At 36.6% G+C, this 17,184-nt stretch overlaps 1 protein-coding gene across 2 annotated transcripts in view; it reads left to right on the forward strand.

Annotated features, from left to right (window-relative positions):
* Nucleotides 1-12,452, forward strand: part of tbc1d22b (TBC1 domain family, member 22B) — a 48,609-nt gene extending 36,157 nt beyond the window's left edge. For both annotated transcript variants that reach the window (XM_079897453.1, XM_079897454.1), the window contains 2 exons: nt 7,166-7,261; nt 9,271-12,452. In XM_079897453.1, coding sequence (XP_079753579.1) covers nt 7,166-7,261; nt 9,271-9,399 — 225 coding nt within the window. In that variant the 3' untranslated portion in view covers nt 9,400-12,452. The remainder of the gene's footprint in view (nt 1-7,165; nt 7,262-9,270) is intronic.
* The last annotated feature ends 4,732 nt before the right edge of the window (nt 12,453-17,184 follow it).

Raw genomic sequence — 17,184 nt, forward strand, 5'->3', positions numbered from 1 at the left:
ACTAAAATTTTAATTCAAGCCAATACATAATGTAAATTTAGGGCATAGAAATGTGTATTATTATTATTATTATTATTATTATGATAAATATTAATGATAATAAATATGCAAGTTCCTACACCCCTAAACTGGAGGGACAGTAGTAGAATATTGACAAAAACAGTACACTTTTTTTGTACAGTACTATTGTCAAGTTTGTATTGTAGTTTTGGATTAAAAAAAAAATGAATTAATCGCACATTTTTCATTTTTCTGTAACTAATAGGGATTAATCGCACCTAACTAAAGATTTTAATGTATTTGTATATAGTAATCTCCAAATTAATGTAGAAACAGCATAAAGACAGTATAATTTAAATATTTGTTTAATGGCATCTTTTTGTGAAAGAAGGCCATTATCACCGAAACCAATTCTGATGTCTCGATGAAATTAGTTATAGGCATTCAATGTAACAGTATAATTGAAATCTATCAGTTTTAACATTTATTAGGCTTTAAAAAATACAACAACTTTTAATTTAAGTTAACTTAAAACAATCTTCAAATAAACCTATTGTAATAAATGTCACAATTAGCTGTGCCTTCAATAAATCAGGGCTCAATTTTTCAATTGGCCCAGTCAGACCAATTTTACTTGCCCTGTCAAAATGCACAAAAAGTTATTGTTTTCATTGTTTTGACCCATGTAACCTTTGTAAACAGTGCTTTAAGATTTTCAGGCAGGTCTAACACATTATTTAAAATTTAAATAAAGTTATCAAACACTTCAGTCTTCACTGCATAAATTATAAATTAAATGTAGATTAATCCTTATTAAAGCTACAAAAGTTATTCAGTCAAGAGCAATGAGTGATTTCTCTTTTGTTCTTTAATTAACATTAATGAAAGACATCACAGCAGCAGGTTTATTAGGCTGCTGTCACTTTAATACCAGGCCTCATCCTCTCTCATCCTTCACTGTCGCCGCTCCTCCTTTCATGCTCCCGAAGCCCCGCATGAGAACTCGAAGCTGGTGCGGAAATTAATCGCATGCACTGACGTGTTCATTTTGACAGCCCTACTTTTTACATCCCTAGTCACCCCTATGTCACCTCCTGTAACAGGGTTTGCTGGAATAATGCAGACTCCCATGAATGATTACTGATCTTCAAGTAATTTTTTTAAACGCTTCAGAGGTTATGGGTGACATGTCCTTGAAGACCATATGCTGCTCATACATTTTTTTTTTCTTGTTAAAATGTCACAAAGGTGTGAACTACTCATATTCCTGTCATTCATTAATATTCCTTTGAAGAGTTTCCTTCCACTGATTTCCTTTCGTGTCCTGTCTTCATGTCCTCTCTGAGACTACCTTTTGATATATCTCCTTGCTCATTTCTTTGTCCTTAACGTCTGCCTCCGCCTATCTGCCGTTCCATCTCTCATGCATGGCTTTTTGACGTAGATCCATTCCCACAAGGTGGGTTTTATTGGATAAAGGGGGAATAGTTGTCAGGTGACAAGTACAATCTAATAGAGGGAATGGCGAGTGGTGGACCATTTGCATGTCATTTGCTTTTTTACTTTTTGAATCAGTGTTGTTACCAAACATTGTCGATAGCCATGTTTGATCATCAGCCCCTTTAAGCGACCTTAAAGACAACGCATACCTTTAAAGAAGACCTATTATGCCCTTTTACAAAGTCTTGATTTTGTTTTTGGGGTCTAATAGAATAGCTTTTCGTGCTTAAATGTTTAGAAAACATTTTGCATATATTTTACATTGTTGCAGCATCTCATTTCCCACTCTGTTTAGTTCCTCCTTCTGGACAGATTTGTCGGCTGGAACAGTGTGTTGTGATTGGTCAACCACTTCTAGAATGTTCAGAAATGTCACCTTGACCACCACAGCGAGTTTCAACTCACTACTAACGCAACTCAACCAGGCTTTGCCTTGGGTGGGAATTATTTAAATAAGGAATATTGTGACGTGTTCGTTCCTGGAAAAAAACTCAAGACTACAATGAAGGCATTTCAGGAAGTTCAGAAACTGTTTTGAGTGACTTTGTGCTTTGTAACCTTGCAGACATTTTTCATGCTCAAACAGTTGAAAGTTGAAAATGTAAAAAATCATAAGAGGTACTCTTTAATATATTTTGACATTTTTCTTAACCGCATGTGTAAAATCTTAAGTAAAGAATTACAGTGTACCTTTAAGCTCTGCCTGACAAGCAGTTATTTTCCATCTGATCTTTCTCAATTCCTGCTTCTTTTTTTCTTTACTTATTTCCTCAGGCGTTTTCACTGTGGGGTCAGGGTTGGGGCGAGCAGTAAAGGTGGCATTGACCCACCTTGCTGAGGTAGAGAAGGGGAAATGTGTCAGTGAGGCCAGCTTAAAACACGGAGAGAAACCGAGCCATGATGCATGTGTTTACAAGGTTAAACTACGCTTAAACCATCACTTGTATCCTGCCCTGCCTCCTTCAAATGTAATAATAGATCAAAGAGAGACATGCAGATCATCTATTTCATAAATAAATAAAACTGTTAATGTTATAAAAAAATAACATAAAATGCTGTAAAAATAAATATTATTACCATCAAGATGTGCATCACTTTTTGGTCAAGATCTTGTATTGAGAATGCAAGAGTCCAGCACTCTGTAAAGTCTCCTCCAGCACAACCCAAAGACTTTCAATGAGTTTAAGGTCAGGACTCAATCATGTGTGAAAATGATTCTTCATGCTTCCTCCCAACCATTCTTTCACAATTTGATGAATCTTGACATTGTAATCCTGGAATATGGCCATGATTTGTCTTTCTACATGGTTGTTTGAGAAATGATAATATACACACAGGGTTTGAAGAACTGTGGCCAAACATATCATATCAACATATCAAACATATGTTTTCTGATAGAAACATAAAAATCACTGCTATAATGATCCAATCATACACTCTTAAGCATTTGCCTATTTAAATCCAAACAGTGACTTTTTTTTTTTTTTGGCCGGGCAGTGTGAGATCTCCATATCAATATAAATTGGAAATTTGTGTTAAAATAGATCTCTAATGTTGAACAAGTGTTAAAAAATCTAATGTTAAAAATGTTGAACAAAATGAAAAAGATAATGTAAAATATAAAGCAGCTCGATGCCACATTGACAAGGGGTGCCTATAAAGCAAACTTAAGCGCAACTTTACAGAACTGGCTCATGAATGTTAATGAGATTACATGAGAGGGCAGTCCAGGTTATGTAGCAGCATCTGCAAGATTCAATTAATATTCATGAGCTCGGGCATCATTTATCGTGACATCACAATGCGTACAACCTGCTTCAACTTTTTTTGGATAACATGGCTTGATGAAAGCAGATTTGGGTACATTTTGATTTCTCTTTGCCATCTAGCATTAATTAGACCTTTTTTGTCATTTTGTAATAAACTTCCATTGTTAAAATGGCAATTTGGGCTTTTCTGATAACACTGAATAATATGTTCCTGGTTAATTGTTAATGAATGCTTTCATTGACATTATCCAGTGAGCACAGCAGACACATGTTGCATGTTTGGCGGACCAGAGTAAGTTAATTAGATGAAAGGGTTTTATCCACTCATTCGAGGTTAAAGGCAGAGAAGAGAGTCTCAACTTCTCCTGGGCTCCTTTATCAGGTCCCTCCTGTAATTGCACGTTTGGCACAAAGACTCACTCCTCAAGATCAATTAGAGGTGCACAAAGAGCTCAGGCCAGAAAGAAAGAGATGTGGGCGAACAAAATGAAGAAGGAGAGAGAAAGAGCTGTGAAGACAAAAAGGAAAGTCATGCTAATGTCTGACTGATGTTCTAAAGCATCTGCATCTCACGGGACCCAGCCCCTCCATTAGTGAGATGGGTTTTGTTGAGAAGTGGAGGAGAGAACACGGATACGTTCCTAGGAAAGAGACTTAATCACAAACGCTGCTTTCTTTTGCTTTTGTTGCTTAGTCTTCACTCATCTTAAGGCTCCTTATCTCTCCTGTCTCTCTTTGTCTCTTGATCCATTCTTACTGTCTCTTTCTTCTCCCCTACAAACAAACAAGTACAGCAACTGTGTCAATTGGTGATACTATGGTACTTGTAGTACACTTAGTTTTGGTCCACTAATCAGAGTGAAAAAGGAGAAACAATATACTAACTGGCAAATTACGGTTATATAGGTTTGGGATCAAAAGTAAAGACATTTAAAATGTTACAAAAGATTTCGATATCCAATAAATGCTGTTCTTTTCAACTTTCTATTCAGCAAAGAAACAAATATTAAGCAGCGCGAGTGTTTTCAACATTGATAATAAGAAATGTTACTCGAGCAGCAAATCAGCATATTAAAATGATTTCTGAAAGATCATGTGACACTGACAAATAATTGTAAAAATCTATATCTATCTCTTTTTATAAATTTTTTTTTAGATAAGATACACAATTAATTTGTTAATTTCTTGATATTTTCTTAATATTTTTTTTCACTTTTAGAAACATATCTTAATAGTGCCACTTTTATTATTTTATTATTATATATTTTATTTATTAAAAAAAAAATTCACAGTGCAAAAGTCCTCTTTATTTGTTGATGTAGTTAAATTTTAGAGAAATAATAATAAAGTGAGATTTGAACCCGGTGATAATGATAAACTGAATTCCTAGAATCGCTTCTAGTTCTTGCAATTTCTTTGTCTTGATAAAAATCCAACTTTTTCCTCCTTCCTCATTCTCCTCCTCTTTTCCCCATTTCTTCTCACTTCAAGAGGGACCAACAGAAATGAAAGCAAACAAAGCTATTTATAACCGCTCGCTGCCTCTCAAGTAACTGAATGTACCACACTGTACACAACACAAGTAGAGGGGGATGCTGGGGAGAGAAGAGGACGAATGTGGAGCGGAGAGCCGGAATGGGTGGTGTCTTCTTTAGATATGTTGGGAATAACTAACATGACCTAATTCCCACTCCAATACATTAGATGGATGGTAAAACTACATTAGGAGCTCTGTGTGTAGGCGCTCAACTGTAGCTGAATAATTTTATGAATAATATTTTAAAACTCATATTACTCATCATGGAAGAAAGCGGTTCTTTTTATTTCTTCGCTGGAGCAGTAGCTAAGCAGCAGCAAATCCGGTTCAAATGAAGATGGAAGAATCCTCACACAGATCTTGTCTATACATCAACCATTTATATTGACCATGTCTGTCAGTGTCAAAAAATGCAAAAACACCTTAAAAGTGGCTGTTCTTTTAGTGTTATTTATATACTATTATAATATACTATTATATTGTTTATATACCATTTATTAATATTTTAAATTAGCTTTTATTTTTATATTGTCTCTTCATTTTAATTGTATTTATTTTTTGTCATTTTTATTAGTTTAGCTTTAAAGGGGTCATATAATGGTACGTGCACTTTTACAAGTTGATTGTACTGAAATGTGTGTTGGCAATCTCCTTATATGGTTTCCCCTCTCTCAAATCAAGCCGTTCGATCTTGTGACGTCACAAGATCGGACGGCGGACGCCCCTCCCACGATTGTTGATTGACAGCAGCGTTTCAACACAGACCCGCCCTCACTCGTGAGCGAGCTGTCATCATAGTCCGCCGTTGTTGATATGCTGGAACAGAATGGCGTCTAAGTGATTGTGGTTTTCTGTTCTTGGGTGTAATAACGAACACAGCAGTCATTTTGATGTTCCTAAATCCGAACCGCTGAAGACGCAGTGGCTGAGTTTTGTTTTCGAAGGGAATATTCCCCACGATCAACGTCAATGCTTTCATGTTTGCGCGAATCATTTCACACACCAGACTGCTTTACAAACGAGGTAAATAGAAAGCTGGTTTTGCTAAGAAGCTGCTTCTGAAAAAAGGATCGGTACCAACTATTCGTGTTCCTGCTGCACCTCCAGAAAAACTGAAGTGAGTGTAACGTTTTATTAACCTTTATATTAATCTTTGCAAATCGCTTGCATGCTTCACGATGAATGCGGCTAAGGTTTACACTCAGGGTACATTTACGGCATGTTTTCTATGTATGACGTTCTCAATATAATTCATAATCCCACGTTTATAATGAACAACGCGTTATGGTTATTGTGTTATTACAAACGGTGTACGCACAGAACAGAGGGGCGGGGTGAGCAAAGCTCATTATCATTTAAAGACACATGCACTTAAACGGCGTGCTGAAAACAGAGCTGTTTTTGACCAGATAAAATGAGTGTTTTCTTACAATACTAATGAGAATTTTTAATTAAAGTATATTACAAAAGACCCTAAAGAATCATATTAGCTTGTACAAAAATGGCATTATATGACCCCTTTAATTTATTCCATTTTAGTTTTAGTAATTTTAGTACTTACATTTATTTTATTTATTTTTTTAAAGTTTTTCATCTAATATTTATATTTATAATAGTAGTAATAGTTCTAGTTAACAATAACGCTGGTGAGGTACAGACTAAATTCACAAATAATTTTTTTGTTGAAAATCTTCCTCTTCATAGCTTTCAAATCTCTTTTACGTTCTTGTTTAGAAATGGCCCGGTTTGATATCATTGGTTCTCAAACTATGGTGAGAATTCAGTCTTAGAGGCACTGGTGCTACATCGGTCTGGAGCCCTGTATAATATGACTTCAAAGGCTCTAAATATAGCACATACTTTTGTGGCACTTTCATGTTTTTTTTGTTTGTTTGTTTTTTTTTTTTTTTTCATAAACTGCCGTTGTAAGGGGAAAAAAAACTTGTAAAGATTTAATAAAGTCCATTTTAGTTTTTCAAAGCAGCTTTGTGAAGTCATAAATCCCACAGCCAGCAAGCCAAAGACAACTCGAGGAAAAACTCCTTAAGATGTTCAGGTATGAAGACAAAAAGCCTTAAAAGAAACCAACACAAGGGTGAATAAATGATGACAGAATTTTTAATTTTGGATGAACTATTGCTTTAAACCTCAAGGCTGGTAACTGGAAGGTTGCTGGTTCAATCCCTGCAAGGAGCAAACCTCGAACAATCATTATTTTGCCCTTTGAGAAAGCCACTTAACCCCAGGGGTTGTCTCTCTAATAAGTGTGCTGTATGTCACTTTGGATAATCATCTGCTTAATGACTGCTTACTTATGCAAGCATGTGCATTCTGCTCTGTATCTGCTCTTGATCCTCAGGCGGAGTCAGAGGGATTCTCACATTTCCACCTCTACGTGTGCGCCGCCTTCCTCATCAAATGGCGTAAAGAGATCCTCTCCATGCTGGACTTTCAGGTACCGATATGTTTCCGTGTTTCGTGCATGTCACGGCCGCTGGGCTCCTTGAATAAGCTTAGGTCGTTTACATGTGACTGTCTGCATGTCTTCCCACACATGCATGCATCACTTGAAAGCGTCCCGTCCGTCACTTATCCCAAGACTATCGGAATAATTGGCCCTCCAGTGGAGAGGCCTCTGCTGAAACCGAATTTCACAGACCAGCGGATTCACCACACCTCAGCGCCCGCGAAAAGAGAACGTTCTGTTATTTGCCCCAATTCTCTCTCTTTCAAGCTTTCTTTCGAAGGATCTCCACGCCTCGGCTCCGTCTCTGATTCTCTCGTTTATTATTTGCCTCATTGTCAGGTCGGGTAGAGAAGGGTTTGATGAACAGCTATTTGAGCTGGCGTTTATACTCGGGCTGTCAGTGGTTTAAAATAATCACATTTAATCATCTATGGACTGATGATCGTGTTTACACAATCGCTTTCACAAATTAGCTTATTTGATTTTTAAAAGCTTCTATAAATATTAATAATAATATTTATATTTATTGTTGTTGTTGAGGAAATCTGTGATGCGATCATATGAAAATTCGTAAAATATTTAAGACGAAAATTATTCATCTTAATTAAAATAAAATATAGTGGTGATAATGGTAACAATAAATTATTAATATATTTTATTAAGATAAAGAGTTTAGCCTAAAATATTTTAAGAATTTCCCCATGATCGCTATCACAGATTTCCTTACTTGATTTTAAATAATGATATATAAATAACATAAATATTCACATTATTATTATTATTATTATCATTATAGTTATTATTAATAAGAATCTTTTATACCAATATTTTATTCAATATTTTAATGTTTATTATTAAATATTTAAATTTTTATAGTAATTTTTTAAATAATACTTTATTTAGGTTTTTTTTTTTAAATTAGATTCTGCATCCCAAATTTTCGTTGTAGTCTTAGATTTTTTCAAAAAACATTTTTCTTACCAAACATCAAAGACGTTGATGTTTGCTATAGTCTTCTGGTGCTTTAACCGTACATAAGATTGCACATTTAGGGCGACTTTCACTTGTAGTTGATATTTCAGACTTGTTGAGCTTTGATGGTTATTAGTTTACTCCTCAAAGACCGCAAATGTCCCATCTGGATTTGATTTATAAATAAATGACTCAAGTGTTTCTCCATTATTTACTGATAAATGAGCTTCTGTTTACAGGATTGTTGTGCCTGAGAATTGAACTAAGACACCTGTGTTTTTGCAAATCGCAAAAAAAAAAAATTAAACCATTGTTGGTTAATGCCGTAATGGTTTTAAGTCAATTTAACCATGTCAAACATCTTTGATCAGTCTTTTAAGTTAACTTAATTTATATTGATGCTGGACTATTCGAAAAAAAAAAAAAAAAAAAAAAAAAAAAAAAATGGTGCTCATCACAACAGCCTATATATATATATATATATATATATATATATATATATATATATATATATATATATATAGGCTGTTGTGATGAGCACCATTATTTTTTTTATTTTTTTTTATCCCAAAGCTCAAAGGCAGTTAGCAACTTTAAAATCAATGATTTTCAGCTTGTATGCTACTCCGCTAAAATTACCAGACCGAAGAACCCGAGATCTGATCTTACACAGAGTGAAGCTGATTATGATAGATCTGTTCTTGTGCACTTGCAGCAGCTGTAGGTGGTGGAATACCCCCCCCCCCCCCCCACACACACACACACACACACACACTCACTCACACACACACGCTAAACACACAAGCAGTGACCTAAGAGCAGCACCAATCATGAATCACGTCATCCTAACATTGTAATCATGCCGTGATTACAAGCATTTCCAGTTGAGAACAGTAAAAATGCATTTCTAAGAATAGGTAATAGCCAGGAAACAGTATTTTTTGAGGTGGAAGGCTGCTACCAGCAGATTGACGAAGCTCTTTAAATGATCCAGTTTTACAGAATGTGTTTTTATGTCTTTTCAGAGCCTGCTAATTCTCCTGCAGAACCTTCCCACAATACACTGGGGCAACGAAGAGGTGGGTTTACTACTGGCAGAGGCCTACAGACTCAAATACATGTTCGCTGACGCTCCAAGCCACTACAAGAGATGAGAACCCGTAACCGGACCACAACGAGACTCCGCAAACCCAGACGATGATCTGACCTAACAACGAACAGTGAAGTTAGAGCTCACCAATTTTCGCCAATGACGTCAAATTTGTGTCATCGTCTGTTACAATTCACAATAAAGAATGAGATGGCGTAAACAACCACGAACAAAACAGATATTTTGGGAAAAAACTGCCATCTTGATGGCTGACAGTTCAATTTGCCTGCAGATGACTTCAGTAGATAACTGACAACGAGATGCCAAGCGCTGAGGAAAAGAAAGCGCTTATGTGAGCGTATCAGAGTAAAAACAGAAGGACATGACATACTAGCATTGTTTCTCCGAAGGCTTCCTCCATTTGTTACCTCAGATGTGAAGAAACCATCTCTCTCGGTTTTATTTTGTGGCAGATCTTTTTTTTCCCCCTATGATGTTCTCTTGCTTTGTGTTATTAGAGCATAATGTGATCTCCTCTGACCTTTTGCTCATTGCGACATTGATTGTACCACACGCAGGTACACGGGTCGATTCCTGTTGAAATCACTCGGAGACGGCGTTATTGAAGCTCTGCAATACATGAAACTATGGCAGCCGTAAAGGGTCATTTCTCAAGCATTACGGATTCGAAGAATCAATATGCAACCTCCAGAGGATGTGTTTGGGTTTTGATTTGGGTTTTTATGTTTTATTAGAATCGTAAGACTGTGTATATTAACAATCAAACGTGAGAATCTAATCTTTTAAAGTGGCTTTGTATTCGTATGAAGCTCTTGCACAATTATTTCTTAGAAAATTGGTACTTTTAGAGCTTTAGTATAAGCGTTCGAAGGCCACTACTGAGGTTTCAGCGAAGACGGCTGAATCAAACTGCGGTGAAATATTAATGTGGCTTTATAAAGAATGAATCAGTGTGATGTGAGGTCAGCATATGAGACCACAGGACTTGGAGTCGTGTTGAAAGAAACCTACTGACTTCGAGACGGACTGAAGGGTTTTGGTATTCTCTGTGTGATACTGAAGCGTGGCTGGGTAATACCTGCCAGACACGCTTCAAGCTGCACAAATCATAATCTTAAATACTGTTGGAGAACAGTAGATGAAGTCTCAAAGCACTGTGAAAAGGCATCTACCATTCGCACGTACATTTAATCTCCCCGGGCAACCAAATTATGCAGATGCTTATGCTAATCAGATGTAGATGATCTGATTATCTCCCTTTTCCCTTTGAACCCTTGTTTCACCTCTCGGTATATTTATTAACTCCGGCTGATTCGTTTTGATTGGTGATTAATTGTTCAAGTTCTGAATCTTTCCAAAGTAGATGTGTGATCTTTAAAAACCGGCGTGCAATGCTAAATGATTTTCTCTGACTTATCAAAAGCAAATATTTTCATTAAAAACCTCTTGGACCATATACTTGGATAACTTGGACCAACACCCTGCATGGATAATCTGAATAATAAATTAAATGAGTGTCTTTCTGCTTTAATTATTGAAGCGAATGGATTGTATTGATTAGAGGAAGGTGTCAGAATCAGTTAAAAGTGATGCTGTTGAACTTCTGGCTCAGCGCTGTGGAGGACTTTGAGTTTGCTGATGTTAAACGCTTGAATAATGTACATTTTGTCGGCTCGCTGTCCTTGTTCATCCGTCAGTGACATTTGAAACCACCTGCACCGTACGGTCTCGCTGTTACAATCTATTTTTGATGAAGCATTTGCAGCGCTGCACTCTTATTTTGAAGTGAACTGGAATGTATTTTTTTTTTCTTTCAGTGTATGTCTTTAGGTTTATGTCTTTGCATACTGTAATAAGCTGATACTCACTCCAGAGATAATTAGTTTGCGCGTCACCCCTTCAAAGTGCGCTTATGAAAGGGTGACTTATTGTCAAGGTTTGGTATTGCTGACCCTGGTGAGGAGATGAGGCGGTAATTATTCATGAGACACACTGAGTGAATTTACAGATTAGCTCCCATTTTTAGTCTTTTGAATGTTATGAAAGATTTAAGTCAACATGAAATCAAAATGGACACCATTTACTTCCTATTCCATTTTATTACACATTTAATACACTTCCTTAATACATATTGCTGGTCTTATTGCCTGCGATTCATTAGTGCACATTGTGATTTGGCCTTCATAATCTTTATCACTGCCTCTGAAACACGTTTTCTTTTCTGCTGATGTCACTTAGTCTGATGGAGAAAGTTAACCAATAACCGTATGACCATGTCTGGCTCTTGTACAGAGACTCGTCACCCTTTCTCAATGCCTTATCAAAAGTGTAACATGTTATGTCTTGTTCTAGCTAATCAAAAAAAAAAAAAAGCTTTTCTTAATCAGTTATTGCTGTGGTTAGTACTGTACACTGCAGTTCAAAGGTTTTGGGGTTGGTAAGATTTGTTTTTAATGTTTTTGAAAGAAGTCTTTTATGCTTAGCCAGGCTGCATTTATTTGATCAGAAACATAGTAAAAACTATATATATCACAATTTACAAACTGTTTGTTTTTCATTCCTGTGATGCAAAGCTGAACTTTCAGCACTCCAGTCTTCAGTGTCTCATGATCCTTTAGAAATCATTCTAATATGCTGATCTGGTGATCAAGAAACATTTAGTATTATTATTATTATTATCTTTGTTGAAAACAGTTGTGCTGCTTAATTTTGTGAAAGCCATGATACATTTTTTTTAGGATTAGTCAATGAATAGAAAGCTCTATAGATTAGCATTTATTTGAAATAGAAATCTTTGTAACTTTAAAAATGTCTTTACTGTCATTTCTGATTAATTTAATTAATCCTTGCTGCATAAAAGTATGAATGCCCTTTTGAACAGTAGTGTACACTGTAAAAGCAATTTTCTTTCATATCCATTAGAGAACCCATAAAGCTGTCTCAGCCAATACAATGGCTTTATTTAAGAAGGAGGATATGATTCTGCAGCAGTTTAGGATCTCGTATGATGATGCAGATGATGTTTCACAGTACACTGCAAACTCGCTTTCAGCTTCATTCTGGTACAGTATATAACGCTCACTTTCTATCATCCAATCAATTCCTGATGGATAAAATATTCATGTCCACCCTGCATTTTGTTCTTGAATATTATGTTCCACTTAAATTGGTTGCCATTTTGGTTTTGAAATGCCATTTCATGTTGACTTTTACACTTCTGGCCATCTTTCATCATGAATGTTTTAAATGGTTTCTCAGACACATCTGATTGTATTACGTATTGCCTTTTCCTGCATGTGCATTCGTACCTTGTTTTTGCAAGTACACATTAAACCACTGTTTTTTGATGATTTCATCTGCTTATGGTACAAATGATGAGTATTATCTTATTGTGAATCTTAGGCCCTGTTTACACCTGGTATTAAGAAGTGTTTTCGTCAATCCGATCACAAGTGGACGAAGCTAAATACAGGAGGAAACGGAGTCTAAAACATTTTGAGCTTGTCCACTTTCAACCACTTCCAGAGATAGTTGAGAACGCATTCGACAGGATTGCTTTCGTAGTGTAAATGCTCATGTGTTCGAACAGCCACAAAAGACTGTCTACTCTACGCCTACTGAACTTATGTGTAAACATTATTGGAAGTGCGCTAGCCGGACGAGATTTAAACTGTTGGCTGAAGATCCAACTTTGATTTGAAGATAAAAAATGTACCAAGCACAATGTTTTCTCACCATTCCTGATTTCTAACACACGCAGTGTTTGACGTGGTCTTTCAGCTGTCAGAGCAGAAACGAAAGCTACTGCTCTCCATATGTTTTTCCGTCGTCTCCGGGCGCATTTATATGTAAATTTCTCAGCTTATTTCGTCCATTAGATCAAAAGATCTGAAAAAGCCGATAGACCCTCCCCTCGAAGAAATCAGGACAGAAGTGGTTGAAAGTGGACAAAAGAGACGGATTAAAACACCAGGTGTAAACGGGAATGTGTCTCCCTCGTTTAATTTTGATCCGATAGATCGATTTGATCTTAATACCAGGTGTAAACAGGGCCTTACTCGTGTTGTTCATGAATTCATATTTGTTGTTTTGTTTTTACTTATTTCTGGCCTTTTGATTGTGAGCGAGTCGACTGTGGTTAATAGAAATTATGTTTTTTCCTTGTTGTTTTCATAGCTTTCTCTTTCTTTTATAGAAGAAAAGAATAGAAAACGTGTGTGCCCTGCCGGTACGTCCACCATGTCTATTTATAGACGTCCTCTACGTCTTAAGTTATTTGTCTCCTTCCAATGCTTTTCCCATCTCTCCATTTTGGGCTCTCCGCTTGGCATCATTCCTCCTTTCATTTATCCGTTCCATCCATCGGGGCTGTGTTTGAAAGATATGCTTTCGTTTTTTTTGGATTTATTCAAAATGTACTCTATAATTTTAGGATCAAATATTTGCCTTTGGTCTGCAAATAGAAATGGTGCTTCTCCTTGTATTAGTCATTCTACTTGTGGAGTGAGTGATTTTTGTATCTTTTTTTTTTTTTTTTTTTTTTTGTGCAGTTTTATGATAATGTTGATGTGGAAGAACAGTATACTGTGGTTTATGCAGCTCATAGCGTCATGATTGTTTTCACAGTTTGCAATGCAAATGAGTCTCTGTAGCAGCTTCATGGTGTGTCCCGATGCCAGATCTCTGTTGTTCTTTTATTTGTGTTGTTTTCCCCTCCGCGTTTAATGCCAAAATCCTCGAGTCAATGGGTTCTTATTGCTTAATCAGTGCTTTTGTAGTCCACCACTCTGCTTTTAGCCTTAAAGAAAAGAGGAAATGTGGGAGTTTTCTGCTGTATGTTTGATTTTTGGATTCTATTAAACTGTTGGTACTCTGTTTTAATTTCGTTATTGTGTGTGTGTGTGTGTGTGTGTGTGTGTGTGTGTGTGTGTGTGTGTGTGTGTGTGTGTGTGTGAAGAATGACCGTGTCCTCTTGATGAGTCCAGGCAGCTGACGCTCGGAAGCGCCCTGTGGAAATGTCAGCTGTAATTAGCGCTTGTTAAGCAAATGGCGGGGTTAATGACCTCGTCGTCTCCCTGCCCACAGCCACAGTCTGTTGACTGTTGACTGACTGCGACCAAACCGCCATTAAACATTTATTATTCAATTTGACCGTTCCGTCCAAGGTGTTGATGGCCATTCCAGGATGCTGCGAATTTCGGGGGGAATTATGGGACATTAGAACAGCTAATTGTGCAGTTCACCGTTTATTTTTAGCCGTCCTGTCGAAAGGACAAAAGGTGATTTCACAGACATGCCGTAAGTAAGTCCAGAGAGAGAGTGTACTGAGAGAGAGTGTGCTGACGGACTGGCAGGGAAAGTGTTTTGGGCCTCTGCGGTACGCTGTCCTTATGAGAAATGACGAGAGAAGATTTTTAAATTAGTCATTTTGAATTATGTAAAATGTTTGGCCTTTACATGTCAGCAGCTTTCTGCTTTAGGGGGATCTATGTTGGAGCAAACCGAAGGTAACGGCACGCAACCAACTGCACACACTGACAGAACAACGCAAGATTTGGTTAAAGGGTTGGCTTTTTAGGCATTAAAGGGATAGTTCACCCAAAAATCAAAATTCTGTCATCATTTACTCACCCTCAAGTTGTTCCAAACCAGAATGAATTTCTTTCTTCTGCTGAACAAGAAAAACTCTTTTTCTTTTTCAGTAACTTTTGCAGATTAATAGTAGGCTATTTATATAATAATAGTATTAATTAGTATCTAATTAATGGCATATAATAACAATAATAATATTTTAATAAAAATCAAATTAATATTTACATTTTATTGTTGCTAGTCCAATTGTTTTTCATGCTGTGATAAACTTTTTTTTTTATTTAGTTCACAAGATAGGATAATGTACAGTCAGCCAGGTATTTTTGCTAATAAACCCATTGAGGCTGATACAAGACTGTTCTTGATCACCCTGTTTATTTTGTGATAATGACCAGCCTGGACTCAAAGCGTCTTTTTTATCCCAAAATTCGCATAAAATGGATGGAAACATAGTTAGTGACACGTTAGTAGAAAGTCACGATGACCACAAGGTACACAGAGTAAAAACAGAATTGACAGTTGGTAATATATATCTAGTGTAACGTGGGATATGATTGATTAGTAAGTACTAGTGAATATGTATCATATTAAATATTACTATTGTTAAGTGAATATAATGTGTACAGTAATTTGCACGGAAGTGATGTAATAGAAAATTATGTTTTTAAAAGAGGTAAAGTGATGTTAAACAAGCAAGCAATTTATTATAATAGCCAACAATATTTGCTGTGCACAATGGCAAGTTTATGATATCCCTATATAATAATAGCACAGTCCACTTTTTAATCCTGAAGAGTGAAAGAAAATTAGCAGTTCCACTCAAAGGAATGTCTCTGAAATTGACTATGGGTTTTTACAGTGACAGTTGATTTAGAAGTATAATTAGATCTTTAATTCATAGATAGATTGTCTTACAAAAAGTGTACAGAAACTGTGAATGTGGAAGAAATGAGTTTGTGCTTTTCTGCTGATCTTAATATAGATATAGATCTTACATAATACATGCAGATAATGTCTCAGAATTGACTCGGACAACAAAGCAGAATTTGCTAAATCTCAATCATGTAGTCGTATATAACGAGTTTGCTTTATCGAACACTGGCAATTAGTCATTAGATCTTTGTCAAAAGTATTTGGTGTATCAACCTAATAAATTGTTAATGCAACTCATTGTGTCTCTTAAATGTGTCTGACAGTTGTATAAAGCCAGGCAGTCTTATTGAATTTGACAATTTCAACCTGCTCTTGCCATTGTTGCGCTCAATCTGCATCAGACAGTCAGTAAATGGGTCCATGGCCAATTTTTTATTTACAGCTGACTTTACATTACCCTATGACACCGCTACTTACTAAGCAGAACAAAAAAATGGACATGAAATATTAATTTGAGTTGAAATTTTCTTTATCTTTATAGTATGCTGGGATAGTAGCAGGGTAATATAAATGTTTAAAAAATGCGTAAAATTACCTAATTAAAAAAAAAAATCCGTTTACGTAAAATTACATTCAAATGAATTCCCCTAAAAATAGCTTTAAAATTGAAATGTCCTTTTAATATTTTTAGTATATGCAATAACCTTAGTAAGTGGTAATTTATCTTCTGTTATAATGCACCCTGTTTTGCTTCCTTTATTCGTGACCATATTAACAATATAACAAAGCCTCTCGCTTCATTTTAGATTCCAGCTCCAACCCCCCACCCCCCCACACACGCACACTTCCAGTCACTCTCCATCTTTCGGTCTTTTCGCTTGGTTTGCTCTCATGCACAACCCTATTTGCAGGTGGACCATTGTGATCTGTCTAAATATTACTTCTCCATCGTCCCCGGTGCTCCACGGCCCCCGGAGCTCCCATCCGTCAGGGCTGATGGAGGCACGAGGCAGGAACCGCTCTCCCATGCAGAAGGCCTCCGTCGACGCCTGAAATATTGATCACAGCAACTCATGGAAGAGCTGCCACCCAAAGCCTGTGACAGCACTCGGGTCACTGTGACAAAGACAGAGGTGAGTGATTTCATGTGATTAGGTATAGCCAGAGGCACTTGTGGCATTTTCAGTCTCAAGTGTGCTGAAAGGGATGGAAACGAAGAGGGAGAAGAAAGAGAGTGAGAGACAGAGGAAGTGAACCTACTTCTAGGTCCTTTTTGCCGGAGTGCCATTATTCAGGGCAGCTGATTCAGGAATTCAATAATGGATGGAGTGAGCTCTCTCTTTCTCTGTGGAAGAGTAAAAGC

The sequence above is a fragment of the Squalius cephalus genome (assembly GCF_949319135.1).
Source record: "Squalius cephalus genome assembly, chromosome: 16".
In the NCBI taxonomy this organism is placed as follows: Eukaryota; Metazoa; Chordata; class Actinopteri; order Cypriniformes; family Leuciscidae; genus Squalius; species Squalius cephalus.